The following is a 15,495-nucleotide window of genomic DNA, read 5'->3' on the forward strand; positions in this document are numbered from 1 at the left end:
AAAAAAAAAAAAAAAAAAAAAAAGGATAATGAAATATAGTTGATAAATCAGGATGATTGGCACAGACTATTACAGTTCACAATACTATTCTTTTCATACATGAGAATGTTTAGAAAGCTCAACACATTTTTCTAAGAAAACAAAAAAAGATATATGTATGGATTTAACAACCAAATTACTCAAGTAAATAACTAAATACTAAGTACCCCCAGGTAAAAAGATAAAACTATTAGTCAAACTTGCAAACAATAATGAAACTTCAGCTTTGTTCTTTAAAAAATACAATGAAGTGGGGCTGGGGATTTAGCTCAGCGGCAAAGCACCTGCCTGGCAAGCGCAAAGTCGTGAGTTCGGTTCCCAGGACCGGAGAAAAACCAAAAAAAAAAAAAAAAAGAAAAAAATACAATGAAGTTTTAAAGTGTAGCTATACTTCTAAGTCTTGAATGATATAATCAACTTTATAAAATGTTGAGGTGCCATCATTATCATCCTATTATAAAATGCAAAAATTTTTAGCACATTGGTAGGCATGAAAAACAGTACACAAGATAACAAAATGAGTTACAGGAATAGCAAGATCTTCAGCACAAATGTTTTGAAAATAAAAAGTACAAACTGTTGTATATATACACATGCAAACAAACCTGGGAAATTCTAGTGGGTACTAATGGCAAAAAATAATGTAACTATGTTTATGCCATTTTTAAAATCAGATCTTTTCACCCTTTTTTTTTTTTTTTTGAGACAGGGTCACATTCTGCAGTTCAGGCTGGCCTTGAACTCACTGTGCAGCCCAGGCTGGCTTTGAACTTACAGCAATCCTCCTACCTCAGCTGCCCAAGTGCTGGGATGACAGGCATGTGCCACCACACCTGGCATAAAATCAGATCTTCTTAATTAAAATATTCTAACACATTACTTTTGTTTGAAAAGGATCTCGCTTTGTAATGCATTTTTCTTTACCTATGTTTTAAGGAAATCAAAAAGCAAGTTATGTAATGAAGCAGCCTAACAGTGTGGAAACTCTATAAAGAACCAAGCTCAAAGACACACATTGTTGGGGACTAATTAAATCAATATATCTGAGAGGTGGCAGCACTGCTCAGAGAGGTGGATTATCCTCTTGTCCTCATTTTTATTTTCTTTTGTGTTGTTTCAATTTCTAAGGACCCTTGATATTGTCTCGCCAAAAAAATGTTTCCCAAGAGATACCATTAGGAGGCTGTGGCATCACATGACATTCCGAAACCCTGCTAGATGGCAGACTGGGTGATATGAGAAATAGGTTTTCAATAGCACAAAGCAGCCCTGTTCCCATAGGAGCCTTGGGAACACTGTTTAAGCAGTCTCTCCAAATGTATGTTACTATTTCAGTCACACGCACACTCTTTCAACTGCTACAATATGCAATTAAAGAGAGACTTCCATCCAGACCAACTTGAAAACAATCCTGTCCACAGCAGCTTGTCCTGACAGTAATTTCCCACAATCTCCTTGATACCACAACTGTAACATGTAAGCACGAGGAATCTTACTTTAATATACAACTGTAAACAGTAAAGAGGGATTCATATAAATGCCACTATGTAGGAGATAAAGACATAAACGTGAAGAATGTATTTCAGCATACACTGCAATTTATCTAGAACAGGGGACATGGCTTCTCTTACTTAGTATTTCTCTACTCCTTTTCTACCTAAACTCTCCAAATATTTCTAAAATGTATAGCATAACCATGAAAATGAAAAACACAGCAAAGATTAAAATATAAAACTAGTATAATCACATTATAAATTTTATTCCCATTTTACCACTTACCTTTTTAAATACAGAATACTTAAGTAATGAAATACAAAGTGAATCATATATTTAGACAAAAGGGTTTCTTTTTATGGTGAGAGACGAGGCACTTAAATACTTCTGACAACAAAATTAATCTATATATTTAGCAAATTTTCTTACTCTCCCTCAAAATAGTTCTATAAATTGATTTACAACATTATACCTGTCCAAGTACTACATTTTCTGCAGTAGTTGAGTTCTTATTACAAAAATCAAATGAGTTATAAATGAAATTTAAAGTACAATGGTTTCATTTCTTCCAATGATCAGATGTTAAAATAAAGATCCCCTGGCAATGGTTTTCCTGACTTTAAATCACATCCGTATTGAGCAGCTATCAGTAGGATGATTCCTCACAAGAACCAAGCCAATGCCATTGATTTTCTTTTAAAAATAAACTACTTCTTTTCTGCAGTAAAAGGAAATTGCCTTCTCCCTAAAGAAACACATATAGCAAGAGCCATCTGACTTCCTATTGTCAAATAGACCCTGTAGCATGAGCTCTACGCCCATTCCTGGGCCCCCCCACTTTTCTCTTTTTTCTTGATGGCATCTGTTTTTACAACATGAGCGCAAGTCTAGACTGGGGCAAGACACAGCAGAGTACTTGTGACTAATTGTACGGTAGATAGGATGGAGTAGTAGAATTTGTTTTAACTTTTAAATCAGACTGTTAAAGTTAAAACGCACACAAAGTATGAAATACTGTCCTAAAAAAAAAGCAGCCCATTTGGTTTTTGGGTCTTGAGAACAGTTTCTTCAGTAACTTTGAATTAAGGAAAGAATGGAGAAATCAGTTTCTAACCCAGCTCTTCCATCAATATTTATTTTGAGGGGCTGGGGATTTAGCTCAGTGGCACAGTGCCTGCCTGGCAAGCACAAGGTCATGAGTTCGATTCCCGGTACCAGAAAAAAAACAAACAAAAAAAAAGTTATAATATTTATTTTGCAAAGATATTTTGACAACTTCAAATGATTCCAGAAAAAGCCCATCTTTAACAGACTAATCCAGGTCTTACCTGCAACACACTGCTTCTTAAATTCACCAAAAAGAAGGAGTCTCCGATGAAACAGTCATTCTCTCGCGGATGAAGTGGCTTGTTAGCAAAGGGGTCAGGATGACAGCACCACTCTTCAACTAGAGCGCCCCAGTTCTCGCTGGGCAGTGGGAGCACCCTGAGGAGTTTCCTAGCAGGAAAAGAAAAAACTATTTTTTACGGTATAAAGAGGAACTAACATTTTCTTCATTAAATCAGCATGAAAGACAACAGGCGCTTATTGGCCACACGCTCGCAGTGTTAATTTTCCCCAATTATAAAAGTAATATGTACTCATGATAGACAATTTTGAAAACGCAGAGGTATAAAATAGTCCCCTTCTCCCTCGCCAAAGATAGGCAAACATAGGTTGATGAACTTAATTTGTTTTACAATTTGGGGGGAACATGGCAGCATTTGTGTTTGTGTGGGGAAGACGCCCTGGTCTTGTTTGTCACCCAAGGCAAAGTTTGAGAATGAAAGTAAAATTTTGTTGAAAGCTTTGTTTGTGAACTGAATTGGAAGTGTTGCAAACAGAAGCATTTATGAACCAAGGTATTACTCTGTGTGTGTGTGTGTGTGTGTGTGTGTGTGTGTGTGTGTTCATTCTGCACAGAAAGCCTGGGATCAGAGAATATACACAAAAATATCTTGTTATATCATGATTCTATTTCATAGGTACTGTACATCAAAACTTTTTAGATCATTCCCTGTTAAATATTTAGATATTCAGTTTTTTATCAATAACTCTGTGGTTCCTATTAGAAAATTTACATTCATATTTAATTATTCCTTGAGGAAAAAATCTCATAGATTATAAACACAAATAATAAGCATTTTAAAGACGATTGGGAATGCCTTTCCAGAAGGGTTGGACTAACCTTAATTCTTCCACTTATGTTCTTAAGTGAATGAATACTATTTTCTATCTTTGCACAAATAATGAAAAGAAAATTCTCAATGCTGCTTTGACACCTCAAGTTACTGGTGAGAATGAGTTTAGCTTTATATTTACTGACCAAGCTTCTTCTGTGAATTATGATCAGTGACCATTTCGAATAGGATATTAGTACATTCTTATGAATCTGTAAAAGTATACTCTGTATGAAGAGTATCATCCCCTTGTTGCATTGTCTCAGTGTTACTGTCTTTTATAAATCATCTAACATTTTCTTCTGCGATTTCTTCCATTATTCTATTCTAATAAACTTTTCATTTTAGATAATTTTAGATTTACAAACAAGTTACAAAGACAGTACAGACAGTAGCCATATACACTTCACCCAGCTTTCTCTAAAGTTAATGCAGCATCTTACACAGCCATGGTAGATTTTTCAAAACTAGACTATATGGATTTCATCAGCTTTTCTACACTATCCTTTTACTTAGTTCATTTTATGGTAACACATCTCATTTAGTCATCATGTGTCTGTGGTCTCCCCTAGTCTGTGGGCAGACATGTCGTTTGTAACTACAAAGAACAGAGCTAGGAACAACAAACCCCAATGTTAGGGAGAACTATAGGGATACAAAGAGCTCTCCCTTTCAAATTAGGAAATGCCGTATCACCGGCATCATTCGCACTGATGCCGAACTGTGAGGATATTGAGACATAATATTTTCAACACACATTTCAAGTCTACTAATCAGGCATTCTATTGGCACAAGATATGAACACATGCAGTCCCTTCTCTCAAGGTACTCACATTCTAATAGGAAATAACGAGTTAGACACAGTAACAAAATTACATGAGAGGAGTGTGGTTCTAAACTCTTCAAGGCAGGGGCTTATACAGCTTCCTTTAATGAGAGCATTACCCCCTTTCCTCAAATGCACATTCACACACACACACACACACACACACACACACACACACAGAATCTGCGTTTTACTTTGGGGGATTCAGAACAGCACACACAAAGTGCTAGGGAAGTAGAACGATAGAGGGACTTCAGAAAAGAGGTAACAACTGAATTGGCTTTGGAAGGGTAGTTTCCCCGGCAGTGAGAAGAACTTTGCGCATCAGGGAAGAGACAGTGTGATGGCAGGCAATGCACTTCTTACCTAACCACTGCACACCGACCGTCTCACACAGCTCCTCCAATATTTGTTGAAGGAATGAAGCAGCATATTTGAATAACTATAACATGTGAGGTCCCTGGCTGCGTTTGTTGTATACTGGGATCAAAGGGTTAATAAACCCTTTCCTCTTGCTGCTTAAGACTCTGACCTTTAGTTTAACCACCTAGTTCTGTTACCCTGGAAACCAGGTAAGATCATAGGCATCAACTATATTGCTAGGCAACAGTGCTTACAGTAAAAATGATCCCTGATTGGTAAACTGCATCTGGACTGTGAAGCACGATGGATGGGCTGTAAACACCTGATAAAAACTCCACGCTTTGTGCTTCCCTGAAGGCAGTCTCTTGTAGGGAACTCAAGAAATGATTGCCAAAGAATTGTTACCAGAAACACTGCTTAGAACCTGAGGCTTCTTCTAAGCCAGGGCAGCCACTAAACCCTCCTGATACGGATCATGTATCATGAGACTGGAATCACATAGGGAGGCAAGAGTCCCCAGGTGGGTATAAAACTGGCAGGAACCCCGCAGAGTCCCTCCTAAGAGGAATTCTTCATGCTCCCTGGCCGGTAAGCTGAGGCCTGTAGGAGTCTTTTAAGTCTGACTGTGTAGATGGATTTAAGAAGGCCCTTGAGGGACACCCACCCTCCTTAATGCCTTAGACTTTGTGAGATAACAATTACCATCTTCCCGTCGCCAGAGGAGAAAAGTGAGGCTCAGAAATGTTACATAATCTGCTCAAGTTCACAGAATCAGAGGTGTGAAGTGATGTCAGGATCTTAATCCAGGTCTTCCTAAACCCAAAACTAAATTCTTTTCTTAGGAATCTATTCCCTCCCCTAGTAACTCAGTAGAGGAGACTGGACAGATGGAGTCGTGGCAAACTGCATGGGGTGTTACATGCCGTGCCAAGGGATAAGACTTGGTCCTACAAAGCAGTGGGCAGCGTTGTAGCCTCAGGAAGGGACAGGTCAGACTACAGTTTTGTTTTGTTTTAAGACAAGGTCATACTACGTGGTTCTAAGAATCTTTACCAGTGGGTAGAGTAAGAATGAGGTCTAAATAGGTTTGAGGATCTTCTCTATCATTAAGGTTCTCTATCTCCTGGCATTCTGCACACAGGACCAATAAACAGACCCCTTAATACAATAAACATACCCCTTAATACAAGAAATGAAACTGCATTTACAGAGGCTTGGGAGACTTGATACACATTAACATAAAATAAGGTGTTTCAAACTTAACTTGACCCCATATCACACTGAATGAACACTGTAATACTTTTTTTTTTGGTACGGGGAATCAAACTCAGGACCTCGCACTTGCCAGGCAGGCACTGTGCCGCTGAGCTGTATCCCCGGTCCTATAATATACCTTTTAACCAGCTATGTAAGCCACGGGAAGCAAGAAAGTGCTTAATTTGCAAGTCACTGCAAAGATAAAAGGGTTTTTACAGCAGAAAGGAATCTGATGTTTTGAAAAAACATAAAACATTTAAGAACAAAAGATGTATTTTAATCACAGCTCTACTGTAAGTATATCTAAAACCCTGAAAAGTGTACTTTGATATGATCTGCTTCCCAAGAGAAGCAATTTCAAAACAGATACCATTTTTTCCAAGGTAATTTAGATGAAAATCTGGTAATGCTCAAAAAGGAGTGAAATGACTTCTTAAATTTTCTCTGAGCTTATGGTTTTATGATGAATACATATTTATAATAAAGAAAAATTTGTCAGTTATATTTAATGCATCCTTTTGGGAAATAATAATTGTAACACACAATTTTAATAAATGCTGTTCATTTCTGTTGCTTTATTTGATATTCAAACATACATGCCTACATGTTTATAGCAGCATAATTCATAGTAGTTAGATTTTGGAAACAGTGTATATGCCCATGAGCAGACGGACAGATACAGAAAATGTGGTATGTATACCACATAATATATGCTATTTGGGAACATAATATTAAGTGGATTGAATAAGACACACAAGCTTAAGTATCCCATCATTTCTCTTATATGAGAAACTACACAGAAAGAGAAAAAGAGGGAGCACAAAATAGAAGATAGATTAAAAAAAAAAGTAGGGAGAAGTTCAAATAATTCCCCAAATTATCTGTTAGTTGTTTCAAAAGTATTCTGATGCATGCTAATTTGTTACATTTATACTACTAGTTTCTTTTTGTTAATTGAAAAGAAAGTTATGTTCTTTTGTTCTTTATTTGTTTTTTCCACTTGGTAAGAGACTTGACTTTATCTATGACTTACACTAACATTTTGACCATTCTTTAAGATCGTGATACACAGTATATTAACTATCATTATTCTCTAATTATCCTATTCTGGAATTTTGTTTTATTTTTTCATAGATGAGTACTTTTTATGTTTTCTTTATTAATATCTACTTGTATAACATTAAAATAAAAATTTAAAATAAAAAAATGAATATAAAGTGTCTATAACTTTAAAGCCAGCCATTAATCCATGAAAACAATGACAGGGAATAATATACAGCTTTTACAGACTGAATCATGACCAAGAGCATGTTAATGAGCTTAAGATTAACAAACATCAAAAGCTCAAAATACAGCTGCTGAAATTTAGATAAATTTAAGTAACATTCTCCAACCAATAGGCCACAAATCCCATAAAACTAGCTTTGCACTTTAATACTGTTATGTACACAATATAACTAGGCCCATAAAAGTACTATAATTTTATTTTAAAATTTGTGCAATATTGCCAACAGTCAAGTTTTGCACTTTGCGGGAGTGGGGGGGTGGTAGTTACTGGGCATAGAACCCAGGAACACACTAAGCATGTGCTTTAGCACTAAGCTATTCCCCAGGTTCTGCACTCTTTTTAAACCTCTTTGTTCTGTTTCATTAAAAAGTAACCGTATTCACAAGAGTAGTTGTAAGACTACAATTACAGTTGACCTGCCAAATAGTTCAATTAAGTGGTTCCATATTCTGGTGTTTCACATTGCCGTGAAGGCAATCCTGCTGGTCTCCTAGAGTTTCACTATTTTCATGAGCTCCTGCTGGTACAGGCAGAACAGGATGGACGGATCGAGAGACCGCAGGAGAACGCTCCTACCCCAATAGTCTGAAAGTCAAAGGCTTGGTTTTGAAAATCTGTTTGGCCAACTGATCTTCCAGTCTGACATGAGTGTATTTCAGAAAAACACAATAAACTGCAAACACACTGATCACTTGGCTCTTTCTTTCTTTCTAGTTTTTTTTGAACCAGGGACTGAACTCAGGACCTTGTGCTTGCCAGACAAGAGCCATGCCTCTGAGCTATACACCCCAGCCCACCTGACTGTTTCTAAGACTACTCAGAAAGCAGTAATTTTCATTATTACTGCTTGATCCTATGACCTATGTAGTCTCAAAAGGAGCAAAATAAGAAATTGAACACATTCATATTTTATAGAAGAACTTTGTTGATCTGGTAAAACTGTAAATTGGAAAATCGTTTTGTACAGAAAAAAGGCATTATTTACTTTCGGAAAACCAAAACAAATTGACTGAGAATGTGTGATTCTACATAGAGAAAAACCTGGTGCTATGCGCTAAATGATATTAATGAGTCTTCTTGGGTTCAATTGTCTCTATATCTTATTTCTACGGTTTGCTTGACAAGAACCTTTACTACTAAGAAAAAAGAAAAAGAAAAAAAAGTAACAAGTTTTAGCCTTGCACTATCCAAATAGTCCTGAAGCATCACAGAAATTCAAACTAAACTTCAAGAGACTCACTGATCAGAGAAGTTTCCTGTTGCAAAGACTGAAGAGTTTATCTAATCCAACTTTTCCATTTTACAGATAAGGAAACTGAGGCCCATAAAATTAAAGTAACTTATTTCTAGATAAGAAGGCTAGTCAGTAAGTAGATTTTAACTCTAGTCCAGGACCCCCATTAGGGGATCTCCCAGTGTGGTTCCATCAACAGTCCAGGTTATAAGCCTCTTCCTGAGAAAGATGCTTACAATTAGTTGATTTCGATGATAGCACACACACAAGGTCTTCTGGAACACCTCTGGCTTTGTTTGCTACTTAAAGAGCCCTGAAGTTCTCCTCCCCACTGCCATATACAGTAACAGATAATCAGAGAGAAGTGAGAAGACCACACAGACCATCATGCGACCTATGTGCTGAGACTAGAGGAAGCATACCTTTCCACTGTTTGAACCATGCTACACAAGAATGAGATGTGCAAGGCCTTCAGTCACATACCAAGGATTTGTCCATTTAAGAGGCGGATATAGTCCAGACACAGAGGTGTGCTAAGAAAAGGCTTTCAGGTAAGGCTTGCTAAAACAAGCCAAGGACCAAGCACACTATCATCTCAGAGAGAGGTGACTTATTTCTCTAATATATATGGACTATATTAATCAGAAGGTATGAACACTAAACTAGACTATTTGCTACTTTTCTAAAAAAGACACTTTGGAAAGGGGAGTAGGAGTCCATAAAGTATTTAAAAAGAGTTTGTTGAGTACTTACTGTTGTATGTTACATTCCTTAACGCTATGGACAAGTTTGGAAAAGAGGCCTATGAGAAGCTGCAGTGATATGGACATGGTTCCCAGCTACTAAGTGGTAAAGCTGCAGTGAAAACGCAGGTCCTTTCCCACTCTTGCCTGTGTACCCAGGGCCTCCTGATGCTCTGATTGTGGAGTACATGAAGCTGTTCTCCAAGGTCAGCCTCCGTGGCCTTCCACATCAACTCCATGGTGGTGGAAAGGACTGACAAAAACAGAAGATGTAATTCCTAAGTAGGAACCCCAGGCATCTTTCCTATCCTTACCCTTTTCCAATGAAACACGAGTACCAGCTAATGAAGAAAGAACTGATATCCCTTACTGGAAACGGTAGCGGGAAACACTGTTACACTGAATTTAACTTGTTCCAACTGTGAGCTTCCAGGGCACATCATTGTTGGACAGGAGGGAATGTTTCAGAAACTTCACCTGAGAATTAAACCAAAGTCTGAAATAGGCTGAAAGGAGGACAAGGTTTTTGGTTAAGCAGCAATGAAGCTGAGCTCTCTTGGACCTTTCCAGATAAAGTGGGCCTGGCCCCAAGTCCCTACTCTGTAACTGTTAGGTAACTTGAACAGAGATGCTCCCCTCTCCTCTGCAGATTGAAAGTCACATCATTCCTCACTCCAGATAATCATTCTAAAGATGCTGCTCTGTAAACCTCCCAAAACACGAGGGTAATTTGGGCCATCTCATCTACCTGGAGTACTGCCAAGAACCAGACAGCAAACAAGAAAAGGCTGGTGGAAGCTCAAAATAAATACACTAGAGTCTAGTCCACTCAACCCAGGAACAATTTACTGGGAGCACATTATTCATCAGGCACTGTGCCTGATGCTCATGATGATGACGATAAAAATAATAATTATCACAGCTGCTAACATATATTGGATACTTGCCATGTGCCAGATACTGCTATTAACACTTAAAGCCATTTCATCCGCCCAACAACCCTTGCAGCTAAGTCATACTTATTATCATTCATATTATCTCAGTAAGTAAATCCAGGCACAGAGTGATTAAGCAATTTACCCACAATCACACAACTAGTAAGTTGTAGATGAAAATTTAATATGGCTTCTGAATCCTCACTAGCCACTACCATATACTGTAGTTCAGTAAAGTGGGAATAAAGAATACAGAGATTAATAAAACTACCCCTGCCTGTAGGGCTTCCTGTTTAATTATGATGGCAAGCAGAAACAAACCTCAGCAGAGCACCTTACACAAGCCAGGTTCACGGACGGATCTGGTAGCACGCCTGGGCAGCACACAGGCAGGAGCTGAGCAGAGAGACGTGGGGGTGGGGGTGTACTCAGCATGAGCACCTTCCACAAGGCCCCAGGGTGAAGAACAGCACAGAAAAGACCGTGAGACTACACACTGATCACCAGAGCTGCACGCGGAACACGAGCAGTGAGTGTGTGCCGCGGGTGCACGGGGTGTGCGGGAGAGGGCAGGAAAGTGCAGACAGAGAGAGAAGCTCACCCAGGAGTGAACAAGGCACGCTAAGGACGAAAGGCTGCATCCTGATCAAGGGAAACAGATCAGACACACTAGCTTGAAATTTTGCATGTGTTCTCTCATAGGAGAAATCCAAAATATAAATAAATTAAAAGACAAAAGAAAAGATGACAGGAAAAGGGAGAGAGATCTTTTGTTAAAAGGGAGGAGATCAAGAGATAAAGGGAAGGAAGAGAATGGCGGAAGGAAAGGAATTTTAAAAAAAGAATTATGATGTGTTAAGCACATATAACAACTACCCACAAGGAACAGCAAACATGTACTAATAACCATTTTTTAAAAAGAATGCATCCTGAAATGGGGGACGGTGAGGGGACTGGAACAGGGAGGCTAACTGCACCGTAGCACAACGGCTCAGCAGCGCAGCAATGGATGAAAGGAGGGAAGAACTACACGAAGGCCAGGCAGATGCAGCCCGGCACCAACTGCAACCAGGTGAGAAGACAGTGGCATCGGTGGGCAGAGGAAAGTAAACCTGTGATCCACGAGAAGTAGCCAAAATACCCGGTAACTATGTCCGGGGAGACATAGGGGGGAACCCAAGGCAACAGCACCGGGCCTCTACCTTGAGGACACAGGCTGAGGGACGCCATTATTGAGACAGACACTGGAGGAGCAGTAGGTTGCATAAGTGAAGAATCTTCATTCACAGGCACTTGTCTCAGGAAACCCATATATGCAGAATCCTAAATTCTTTCTTTAAAAACTGCCAACAGGAACAAGGTTTTCATGGGTCTTTCCAGCCTATGAGTGATTTGAAGCTGAAAATTCAGGGAGAGGAGTTTGTACCAAAGGGAAAAAAAATCAAAAAAAAAAAAAAAAAGAAGAAGAATCTGACAGCAGGATGACAGAAGACAAAAAAATAATTAAAAAGCCAACTTGGGAATGCAAAGAAAATAACAGAGTCTCGCCTGCCTCCATAGGGTAATCACAGCACATCACAAAAACGGGTTACAAGATTAACTTCATCACTGAGAAAAGGTTAATTTCTGCTCTGTATGCTCTGTTTTAATAAAAGGGGGAAATAGGAAGTGGATTTTAGGAAGGCATTGATAGAATAGAAACAGCTCAAATCAAAAATCCTGCTGCACACGCTTGTATGAGGCACAAAATTCACTTATGCGGAGACTGTCACCATCACAATGGAGAAAACACAGGAGAAGGAGAGCCTGTCTCTTTTCAGGAAGAGCGGGGCTTCCGTGATGGGCCCAGGCTCTTCCCAAGCCCAGCCTTCCCTCAGCCGGCCTTCCACAGTTGCCCTCATCAGCTGGAGGACGCTCCAGCCTCACCACTGTGAGGTTTGCGGCTGATTTTGTTCAGAGACATGAAAGCCAAACACTTACTCATTTTAAGGGTATCTATACTGTTCCATTTGTAATTACTTCACAAATTCTGATAAAGATAAAAGCCATTGCCCGGCACAAAATTAATCAGCTCTAAATGCATCCTTACCTGTCCTTTATTATGACTTCACCGCAGGACTGGCAATAAAATGTGCAACATTCTCGGGCTTGTGAACCTTGATTAAAGACTGAAATCAGTTCTAAAAGAAAAGCAATGAAATAGCAAATCTTAGAGGTTTGGAAGAGACACAGTAACACGCTTAAAAGGTTTACTAGCCACGATAAATTACCATCAGTACACACTACGTACAGTACACACTATGAATGATCTACCCAGAAACACACATTTAATTAGTGTTACCAGGTGGCTCAACCAGAAGCAAACATGGTGAAGTGTTTTCAAAGGCAGATTTTGCTGAATGTCTCATAGCTAGGCAGTGCCCTGGTTACCCATGTAACATGAGAACGTTACTCCTCTCGTTCTATGAATGAGGCTTAGGAATAAAGGATGAGAGGACGGACCACTTCCCTCAGGTCCAGCTAGCCACCCAGGCCTCGCCAGCTGGGCCTTTCCTCTGTGTCCTCTCACTGTGCGGTTTGTCATCAGCATGACTGCTGGTACACAGAGCTCCTAAAATGTAAATTGAACCTGGTTTTAACAAGGTTTATGTCTAGCTTGGCACATGACCAATGTATACAAACAAAAGGCATCTCCAGGTGCCTGGGAACAGGACGGCCCCTGGAAGAATCTATCTTCCAAAAGGAAAATTCAATTTCTGATGAAAGCTGTGAGAAAATGTTAAAAGCCGTGAAGGAGATACGTATTTCCCAGACTATATGAAATGGCAGCATAAGCATACTCCTCTGAATTTCTGTCATTTCATTGGTGAAAAAAAGGAAATTTTCATTTAAATGAAAACTCTAAAATACTGTCTCTAGTTGAAAAACTGAGGTCACAGCCATTAAAAGCCAGCAATCTGAATTTGGTTTGTGTTATTTTGCGTGTATTTTAAGGATTAAAACACTGATGCTAGAAAGTCTTTGCCTTTGCAATTAAAAATTCTGCAGTTTAATTTCTAACGGTGCTCATAAATTCCTACAGCACCAAGGCGAAATAGAGGATTTCTATTTCACTTCGCGCAGGTAAGGACACTGAGGTGAGGCAACCAAAATATTCTTTGTAGAACTAAAAAAATAATTTTCAGTGAAACACCACCCTCTGCTGGCCACTGGGTCAGGTTTAAAAGCCAGAACTTTCTCATACCAAGGAATCCTGGAAGAGCCATGTGTAGGGACTAACTCCAGTGTTAGCGTTAGAGCTACTGTAACCAGTTCTGTTTCGGGGCTTATCACTGATGTGACTGACCTTATACTCAAAACAGTGTACAGTATGACATCCAGTACGGTTGACCTTAAGAGGGTGTTCTTATAACTAAAAAGTTGACTTAAAAAAAAAGCCCTGAAACACAACTGAATGTCAAATTTCAAAAGTCACTTCCTACCACACAGTTTGACTCAAGTCCACATCCGTATTCAACTACCTGATATTTATTCATTCAGCAAATATTTATTCTTCACCTATTATGTGGAGAGCAGTAAAGCAATTAAGTGCTGAGGAATCTACTTTGCATGTACTTTCATGCACCATGGAACAAGCCTTTGAAAGTTTTCCTTTTCTGATTTTTGAGCAAAATGTTTCAAAAGTATAAAGCAATAGGAGACCAGTGCACACAAGAAATGTTCTCACTCACTAGCACATGGCAGTCGATTTATTTTGTTCTAAACAGTACTGGCTGAGTTCAAAAATTTTAAATGATTCCAGTTTTGCTCTTTGGACATCCACAGTTACGGAATATGGGTGGGCAACAACCAGTATTATGTCCCTGGAGGTCACCACCCCCCATTTTAAAGTCACAACCCTCGAAGCCACTGTGACTTCCATGCCCACCTCGCCCCAGTTTCCAGGCCCAACACAGAATTCCTGCTGTGGTTACCGTTGCTACAGGAGAAGGTGATGACATCAAAGATCCAGGCTCCCGCAGCGCCTTCCCCAGAACAAAAGCTCCTCAGCCCATTGTCAAGCACATGCAGGGAGCTCGTTGTCTTTTTTTCCATCTTGGAGACCTCATCCTTCTTTCCATGATTATTCCAACTGTCATCCTCGTGTTTATCCTCCGCCACTTAAGCTCCGTGACGTTCCTTTCCCTACCTCCTGCTCCCACAGCCAACTGTGGAACTTAACTAGTTACTCACTAATTCAGAACTTTAGCAAAAATGACTCTTAGGCAAAAAAGCAGTGAAAGGCTGTTTATCTTCTCTCTCCTTTCAAATGTCAGGCAACTGCCCAACCTCTCCTAAATGAGAAATGCAGTTTTCCCTACTCCAGGCTCCATGCAGCTTAGATGAAAGATTTATGAGAGGGAAGTAGCAATGACCCCTCATAATATTTCTCAAATATGTATCACAACAGACTTCTACAGCCTCTGTTCCCCTTCACACTTTATTCCTCCAAAGCATGATTTTTTTACTTACATTGTAAGGGATGCAATAAGCCAATAATTACATTGAATAAATAATCATAAGATCTTACAGAATTTCCTACTCCCTTAACCCATATACAATTTAAATTGTTTTACAATTATAAAATACTGCAACTTTAACAGTCATAGTGACAAGCAAAATCAAATTATGGCCTATCACACTCCACTCCAGGATAGCTATCGCTGCTTTATTCTGAACAGTCTCTCATGTACAATTTGCTTCATTCAGTCATGGGGTAAACACTACCTCCCCAGAATGGCCTTCCCTGACTTCCCACCCTTCGCTCAGCCTTGTCACTCCGTATCCCATTACTCTGCTGTACGTTACCCACAGCTCCTCTCAGTCTGTAAGTAAAATTATTTGTGCAGGATCTATCCTATACAGTAGAATGTAGGCTTCTTGGGAATAAAGGCCTTCTGTAGCTTGTTCATGTCTGTATTCCCAGCACCTAGATCAAGGCCTCACACACAGCATGAATGAAACTATTTGCTGAATGAATGAACTTCTATGCAATGCTTTAAAATCAACTAGGACTTACAAAATGGCCATCTAAAATTGATATCCTAACCATGAACC

General features: G+C 39.3%; 1 protein-coding gene across 1 annotated transcript in view; it reads right to left on the bottom strand.

The window, feature by feature from the left end:
* The window catches only part of Ube3d (ubiquitin protein ligase E3D), a gene marked incomplete at its 5' end in the record, with an annotated part of 155,511 nt that overhangs the window by 139,337 nt on the left and 679 nt on the right, over nt 1-15,495 (bottom strand). Inside the window, 2 exon segments of the mRNA XM_013510700.1 lie at nt 2,862-3,030; nt 12,488-12,578. Of these exon segments, the coding sequence (XP_013366154.1) occupies nt 2,862-3,030; nt 12,488-12,578 (260 nt within the window).

This window comes from Chinchilla lanigera, unplaced genomic scaffold (genome assembly GCF_000276665.1).
Source record: "Chinchilla lanigera isolate Chin_1 unplaced genomic scaffold, ChiLan1.0 scaffold00010, whole genome shotgun sequence".
In the NCBI taxonomy this organism is placed as follows: domain Eukaryota; kingdom Metazoa; phylum Chordata; class Mammalia; order Rodentia; family Chinchillidae; genus Chinchilla; species Chinchilla lanigera.